The 8,966-nt window shown below is 42.9% G+C and overlaps 1 protein-coding gene across 1 annotated transcript; it reads left to right on the plus strand.

Moving 5' to 3' along the window:
- Positions 1–573: 573 nt before the first annotated feature.
- LOC138295877 (cdc42 effector protein 3-like) lies at positions 574–1,620 on the plus strand. Its single transcript, XM_069234477.1, has one exon. The coding sequence runs from the start codon at positions 711–713 to the stop codon at positions 1,476–1,478; it is 768 nt and encodes a 255-aa protein (XP_069090578.1). The 5' UTR covers positions 574–710; the 3' UTR covers positions 1,479–1,620.
- Positions 1,621–8,966: the final 7,346 nt, after the last annotated feature.

The following is an 8,966-nucleotide window of genomic DNA, read 5'->3' on the forward strand; positions in this document are numbered from 1 at the left end:
AACTCCAGCAATGTGAGGAGAGTCCCATAGGAAAAAGCCCTGCATCAAACTAGCGCCTGCTTTGAGCAGGTGGTACCATTAACATTTTGATGCGGTGAAGTCATGGAATGACGCAGTGAAAAGTTGTAAATTTCACTGCGTCAGTTCTACAGGGATTTTTCTGTAGAAACACCTACCCTACATACATTATACCTGGCACAGGTAAAATAGGACGCAAGACTTTCCAGACTGACGCATTGGGCCCAATGCATAAGTTTGTAAATATGGATCAGTGTAGTGCACTGCTAGCCCCACCAATGAATCAACAAAAAATGACGCGGCAGTGGCGCGAAGGGCTTGTAAATGAGTTATTTAATCCTTTACCACTGATCACTGGAGAAACATCACTTCATAAAGCTATTCTATAAACTGGTTATGTCAATAATAACATAAAATGTCTTTGCTAAATTGAGAACGAGCGAGGACAATGAAGTGATTGCTAATGGAACAATGTTTTTTTTCCTATACAGATTATCTGGTTGCAGCCGACATACACCGGGACCTCATTTCTGGTTAATGCAAAGGGCCTCAGAAATTTGTATATTTAAGTCTTCAATATCAAGAGTGTGCACAATCTTCAGTCAGAAACGTGTCCAACATTAACTTGTTTGATCAGAAGTAGATTTTGATGTCCTTTTGAAGAAAGACACTATCAAGTTCAAACTTGGAAGATGCCAGCAAAAGCACCAATTTATTTGAAAGCAGGAAATCATAAGAAGGGGAAAAAATTCAAACTAAGAGATATATTATCCCCAGATATGATTAGCCCACCTCTTGGAGATTGTAGGCACAACATCCATATTGGAAAAGAAGGGCAGCAAGATGTTTTTGGCGATATTTCGTTTCTGGAAGGAAATTATGAGCTTTTGCCTGGCAACAAGGCAACTTCAAGTGATGGGGATTTTGAGGAAGGTAGTGAATTAATGAGGACAAACAGCACCTGTGAATCCATGTTTACAGAATCCCCCTTTCCTGTGCTAAAAAATGCTATCTCACTTCCCTCCATTGGTGGCTGTCAGGCCCTTACCTTTCCCATGTTATCGCCAGTGACATTTCAGTCAAAGCACAATGCCCATTTTGGTGCAAAGCTTCCGAGACTTAGTTGTGAGCCAGTTACAGAAGAAAAAGTGCAAGAAAATTGTTTGAAGTTTGAGAATGGGACACAATATAGTGATGACAGCTCATTGAAGTCGAATGGTCCCTTGTCCTCCTGTACAAATGACGGAGCAAGCTACTCCTCAGGTCTCTCTGAACAGTGTGACTGGCAAGCGGGAGACCTGTTTGAAGATAGTCAGTTTTCATCTGACCTGACAAAAACAGGGAGCAAATCGGAAGAATCCCTGATTGACTATACAAGTTCCCTTCTCTCCATGCAGCTCGACTTGGGGCCTTCGCTGTTGGATGAGGTCCTCAGTGTAATGGACAAGAAAGATTTGTAATACTAATTATTGTCTTTAAACATTGAGGGGGGGCAAGCAGTAGAAGTGACATAAGCACTGATTTCCGGCTCCACCATGTACTAACCTTTCAGACACACTCAAACCTAAGAAACACAATATTTTAAATTGAATTCAGCTGTACCCATTTCGGAGTGTAATGCTATGTGTGGTTGCGTGGTAAACAACTGTGCAATTATATGTGGTTCTGCTCACTTTAGTGCTATCAGGCAGGGTGGAGGTTGGCTGACTTCAGCTATGAGAGGGGTTGGCTAGGGAAGGTAAATCCATCAGTGAGTTCTCTGATGACTGATGAGTTGTGGCATGGCTGTGGGAGCTTTTGGTTGTGCTGCAGTATGTGCCCTGATCTGGTTAGATTAATGCGTAATAGGTGTCCATTTTGGGGTGTAACTGTCAAATCAAGAAGCGCTGCATTGGCATATAGTGGACAACTAGCCTGGGCACAAGCATTGTTCTTGGGGTGGGGGCCATGATATGACCTCCAGTTCCTTCCAGAAGGAAGGACAAATTAGCATAATTCCACAGTAGGTGGAAGTCATAAAAATCCTTGTTAGGGTACAGCCACCTAGGGCATTTGCAAAGACTGAAAGAATGGAATACCACTCGTTAACTGAGTTACAGATATATTGGAATTTTGTGGCGTATAAGGAAAAAACTGATTTCTGCATTACTGTGACTTCTGGCTCCTGTGGTTGAATTGTACTTCACATTTGCATAAGGAAATAACACATGGGTGTTGAGTGGCCATTAATTTGTTTAGACTCTAATAATTGATATTTGTAAGCTAACTTTAATCACAATAGTACCAATATCTGAAAGGACATCGAATCCATGAATAGATCTGACACCTTTTAAAAAATTAACCATGTGAGAGAGGATAAGGGGCTATTGAGGTGCCTGTAAAAGAGACAAAGGCCTGGGGCCTGTAACTGACTAGAGCAGAGGACAGAAAAAGATTAGGGCTTTGTGTGTGGCTCTAACTTAGTCCCTATTGCAAACCAGCCACAAAACACCAACAAAGCCTTATGACATATATCCTCTTATGATCCTGGAACATGGAGTATGCATCAGCAGCCGTACTGCATTGTGTGTGTACAGGGCCAGCGCATACAGGCTTTGTGCAAGGAGTTTCTGCTCACTCTTTCTGTTCACTGTGTGATACTGGCACTTCACTAGGTGACCATATGAAGAGCTGTGTCACATTGGCACCATGTGAGTTGTCAGGTCTGTAAGAAGGATTTGAATCTACATATATCAAAGCGTAACAAAAAATTGTCTTCATACATTGGAATAGAGCTGACCCTTGATGGACCACTTGTACCACTTCTTTTGTGCGTATTCAGTATTTAAAATATTTTTGCCCAATAATATGTGTTCATTGTTTTTTAATAGTAGCTCCACCACAATTTATTTGCCTAATTTTGATTGTGAAAGATATATTTAAGTCAAAATCTTTACCTCCCTTTCCCACTACCCATCCCTAAATCCTAACATTGGCCTTACCTCCCTTTACCACTAACTGCACCTAAAACTTTTAAATAGCATAATAATCATGTTATTTGAAAAAATAATACTTAACCTACGTGATAAAGGCATGCATGGTAAAAGTACAAATATGTACCTATGTGGTACCCACCTGCATGGTAAAAGCTATGTGATAAATGCATTGAGGGGTAAAAACTGAGTTGTAAAGGCTGTTTTCCATAGTAGACTCCTTAATTAGTACACTTGTAGCCTAAATTAGGTAGAACAGGGTACTAAAGATCTATTCATGGCTTCATGTGCTCTGGCATACAATGATTCAATCCCAGGTAAATGTAGGGGTGGGCGGGGCTCGCATACTTTCACTCTGATGAATTCTGCAGAGTTACCTAAAAACTCTACGAGATTCTGCGAAGATCCACGTGTGGCGGAATTTCATACGTCACGCTTCTCACGCTAATATTTAGTGCTGGGAGCCTTGTTCTGTGCTGTACAATTGGTGCAAATGGCACCACGCAGCATGCCAGAGGGCACTACTTCTTCCTGCCACTTGAGTAGATCTTCTACTTGAGTGGCAGCTTTCCCAATATGACCGGCAGCTTTCTGAATGCGAGTGGTAGCGACCTGTCGTGACTAACCGTGTTGAGAAATCTTGTCAGGAGGTGGTCTCGCTCTTGATTTTCTCGCCTGCCAGCTTAACATTGGGGAGCAGCATGCAAGAAAAAAATCTGCCACAAGGCAGTTGGTGGAGTTTTTCCGGGTCTCTGGGTTCCAAGCTGAGTGGGCACAACTCCACAAACTCAGCCGGAAGGGCAGAGTTTACCACCCACCCTAGTTAAAAGACTTGCATTTTTTTATAACAAGTTTCCACAAATTATTAATGGACTGAGTTGTCCTGTGTATCATGGGAAAATTTAGCAGGACAATGGCACCTTTAGCATGAGCCCTGTAATCTTTGTTTCTTCTGTGTGACTCAACCCCAACGTTCTTTCACGGCAATATCTCATTGTTTGCTTCCTTTTATGACTGCCAGTCCATTGTATATGTTGATGCTGTATGATAAATGAATTTATATTTAATTTTGAGTTTTTCATTTTTACACCGACACACTCACAAAATATTTAAACTGCAGATGTTAATATATATTTAAGAAAGCTTGTATTTTGTGCATTGTTTAAACAGAAACTGTGTGCCATATAATTTTACTTGCATGAGTGTAAATTATACAGATATTTACATTAGAAAGCTATTATGAGCTGTACAATAAAGCATTTTAAGAGATAAACGTTTTGGGAATGTAAATATACATTGAAGTCTTTAGAGCAAAATAGAGAGAAACAGTGAAAGCTTTTTGTGGTGGGTGAAAAGAGTAAAAAACTTGTGTCATACTGTCCCATCACTGAAGAAGTATTTGAAAATGGTGCCCTGGAGCAAGTATGCTACAACTATAGTTGGGACCTTAGTGTGTTTGGAAGATGGCATTTGCCTCCTATCAGAACTACTTTCAGAGGGACACATGGCGTGCATGGACTTCTGGACACAACCGTTGGAGTTGAGGTCTTTTACTTCTGATGCTCTATGGATCCTGAGTAAGTGGACCAAGCACCTTTTCTGCACTTCACTCTCAGGGTCAGTGTTGTCTGAGAAGTCCAGAACAGATACAGAATATGAACATAGGCATGAACCTCAAAAGGCGTGTTGCAGCAAAAATAAATAATTGTCCAGCCAAATACTCACTTTTATGGAAAAAAGAGTTGTTTATTTTCTAAAGCAATCAACACAAAATACAAGATCCTCAAACAATTGCACCGTCCTCCCCTTAGGTTGGGATGCTAATGTTTCTTTAACTGTTCCCTGCCGTACTCACTCCTTGTGTTAGCAATTGCGGTTATTCCCTATTCACTGCTGGTTATATCCAGGGTATGCTCAACTAGTAGTCTGAGTCTCAGGAGTTCACTATGAATCTAACTTAAAGTCAATAATGTTCCAGCACTTCTACGCTAATTTTAGCAGCAAGTTCTCCTGAGGCCGACCTAAACGCCCCAAATTAGTCTTACCCACACCAGCAGGTGTGAAGCTTTCAGATTTCCTGACTGCGTCCCATCCGCAGCAGCTAGCAATGGCTGTAGCTGAGTTCAGGTGAGTCGCCCGCAGGTGGCCCAGATGGCAGCTTTCACTGGGTACAGAGTCTCTCACCCTCAGTCATGATCCCAAAGTGACCAGAGGGTCTCTGTAGTTCCTGTTGAGGGCTATGTGTTCGCTTGGCCTCCCAATGGGGGGTGGCTATGAGGATCCTGTCTGAGGTCCCTCACCTAGGTGATGGAGCACAGGTGCTCCCACAACGCTCTTACTTCTCCAGAGGGTGCAGAACAAGTCGTAGTCCTTGGTGCTCCAGGTGACTCCCGCTGGAATATACCAGGCCACCACAGCTCACAGTCCCCAGGCTCTAGCCCGATCAGCACTGTGATGTTCGCCACAGCTGACAAATCTGGCATACAGGGTTGCCGCCTCACTACCACCCTTACCGCATGGCATTCTTTTCCACAGTGGCCTCTCCTGGCATTTCCAGTTGCCGCCACATTACCACACAAGTCTACGGCCCTTATCACATGGCATTCTTTTCCATGGCAGACCATCCTAGCATAGAGGCTCGCCACCTCATGACTACACATGGGTTCCAGCCCAGTCCGCTAAATTCATGACGGCCCTCCCTTGGCATACAGGAGTCTCTGTTCTGCAGGAGTGTCTCCAAAGCTGATAGTTCCACAACACAGGCCATGAGAGTGACTAAAGTTCACACCTGGATGTCAGACTCAGTGATTTATGCATTAAAAGGTTAGCCGAGGGCCCCAGTCATACTCTTTATTATTTTCAGATCAGCCCTGGTTGGCAGGGGTATACACCCTGTCCAAGCAGGAACCACAATCCTAGTCAGGGTAAGTCACAAACACACCCCAAGTTAACCTGTGCTGACCCTCTGGTAGCTTGGCACAGAGCAGTCAGGCTTAACTTATGAGCCAATTAATAAAGTATTTGTGCAACACTTCAAACAGTAAAACATTAAAAACATGACAAAAACTATACCACACCTGGTTAGAAAAATAGAGCACACATTTAATAGATGAAACAAGACCACAATGACAAAAGTCCAATAAGTAGAACTTGAGTTATGAATTTTTAAAGAATAAACTGTAAAATAGTGCTTAAAAGCAAGAAGCTCCAATTGGGGATGTCTGGTCTCGCAGCACCAGGAGAAAGTCAGGAGTTCAGGCCTGCAGCAATGGAGCGTGGGACAGATACAGGAGCCCACTTAGGCCTGCTGAACAACAGTACCTTGACCCTGGTTGCATCAACATCAAGCAAGATGTGGGGTGTAGCTGAAGCAGTGTGTCGATTCCAATTCCAACACAGAAGGAGGCACCAAATGGCTAAAGTAAAAAAATGCCAACTTTCTAAACGTGCCATTTTCAGAACTACAATCTAAAATCCAACTTCCCCATAAGTTGTGATTTTAATTAAAAAAAGTACCTCCTCCAGATTGTGAATTACACTTATAAAATGTAATAAAGTCATCCCAATGCTAGCCTATGGGAGAGATAGACCTTTCTGTAGTGAAAAACGACTTTAGGAGTTTTTCACCACTAGGATATGTAAAACGTAAAAATACATGTCCTTCCTTTTATATACATTGCACCCTGTCCTCTGGGTTGTCCAGGGCCTACCTTTAGGATCACATATGTATAAAAAGGGAAGGTTGGGCCTGGCAAAATTGTTATTTTGCCAAGCTGACATGGCAGTGTAACACTGCACATACAGGCTCCACAATGGCAGGCATGAGACATGGTTAGAGGGCTACTTAAGTGGGTGACACAATTAGTGCTGCAGGCCCACAAGTAGCATTTAACTTACAGGCCCTAGGCACCTGTAGTGCACTTTACTAGGGATTTATAAGTAAATTAAATATGCCAATTGGGGTTAAGCCAATGTTACCATGTTTTAGGGGAGACAACACAAGCACTTTAGAACTGGTTAGCATTGGAAAAGCTTAAGCAGTCATAAAGCCAGCAAAACAGGGACGTAAAAGTGGAGGAGGTAGGCAAAAACTTGAGGGGTAGACCATTCTAAGGCTGTCGGGTCTAACAAACCCCATCTTCTTCATGTGATGTACCCAGCCCATTCCTTGTGAACTCTCACTGAATCAAGAGGCACACTTTGAAGGGTACAGGTAAAGCCTCGCTCTGCCTCCCCACTGTGTGCCCCACCCAGCTTACATGAATGAAGCAATACACACATCTGTCTGGAGGATCCCTCTACATACTCTCCCTGTTTCACTGTGAAGGCCTGGGTCTCCCGAAATGGAACCCAGGGCCCTCCATGCATTGTACCTTCCACAGGTAAACAAACACCCAGTACATGTTTACAGCATATATGCACTGAACAGTACTGTGCCCTGTATAGTACCACTCATAGGAACACATAGATTTAGCATATGCATATAACATGCACACACTGCCCAGCATTGTATCTTATATGTACAGTTCCACTTATAGGCACACATACATCCAGCCTATGCATTTAACATGCACACACTGTATCCCTCTGTATTGTACCATTCATAGGCCACGTACAGCCTATGCATTTAACATGCAACACAGTATCATTCATGTATTGTACTACTCACAGTCACACATACACCCTTCACATGCACTTAACATACATACACTACACAAAACGACATCCTTAAATTACTGTACAACTCATAGCCACATGTACATCCAGCACATACATTAACCATACATGCACTCCTCAGTAATGCACTATCCCAATATTGTAACCTACTCAGGCACACATACACCCAGCACAGATACACCACTTCTGAGCTGTGCAGCACTTCATACCAATCCAATGTAAGCCAAGAGTGAGTTAAGCACACAGCAGTGGAATTTTATAAGTGAGTGAGCCTGTAGACTTCACATCAGCGACACAGGTTAAAAAGGATATGTCCACTCCTACTTATCACTATACATTGTGCTTCCACTGCCACACTCATGCACTTAACTCCTGGTGTAGACCGTAGCCCTCCACAACTATAAGGGTAGGGCATTTGGGCACCTCTCCCAGTCCAGCAAGACCACAATCCGTGAGACAGGCTTATGTCATGTCGCACACAAATAATTAGTGTTTGTCTGTGACAACAAACATTAGCATTATGGATAAAGACATCAGCATACTTGGTCACTCATGGCAGAGGTGTACACCTGTTATTCAGAAGATCTTTCTGTTCCAATATCTCCTCACTGAGGTATTACAAATTATTATAGAAATACAGTGGTATCCAGATACTGCAACAATGCATACCTACTGAAGAACACCACAAGTAGGATTCACAAATGCCTCCCAAGAGAGAAAAATGTGTGTGGAGGGGTGTGTGAGTTGCAAAAGGACAGAGTATGTAAAAATGGCAGTCTAACTGTACCACTAAAACCCTTGCATCAGTTGTATATGGAGAAAATATACCATTCACTTTGTTTGATTGGTAAACAAAAGAGTCATCACCAAGGTTCTTGGCAAGAGTCTATGTAAATACTTTTAAAAATAGAACCGTATGCAGACCATGGCATTCTAGCTCATTGTCCAGCATGGTCACTGTTGAAGCATGCTTTGCTTGTCTGCATACCTCAGTGACGTTGGCTGATTCTTGAAGGTAAATGTGGTGCCGTAGGTCAGTGTTAGCCTGGCCTTTCAGGCAGTATACACTGCTGCATGGGTCAGCTGGAAAGGGCTAGTGTGTGGGAAGTTGTTTTTTCCTGTGGGCTGTGACGGTATAAAAAAACCTGTCCACGCATTGACCCTTTCCAGTTAGACCATCTGGCAGTGCCCGACTGCCCCAAAAACTAGTCCAACAAAGTCCTTAGTCAAACTCTACCCTGAAAGCTGCAATATGAACTTTTGACAATCAGAGCATTAACTAACTGCTGTCTCTCAGAC

Source organism: Pleurodeles waltl, chromosome 5 (genome assembly GCF_031143425.1).
Source record: "Pleurodeles waltl isolate 20211129_DDA chromosome 5, aPleWal1.hap1.20221129, whole genome shotgun sequence".
Taxonomy (NCBI): Eukaryota; Metazoa; Chordata; class Amphibia; order Caudata; family Salamandridae; genus Pleurodeles; species Pleurodeles waltl.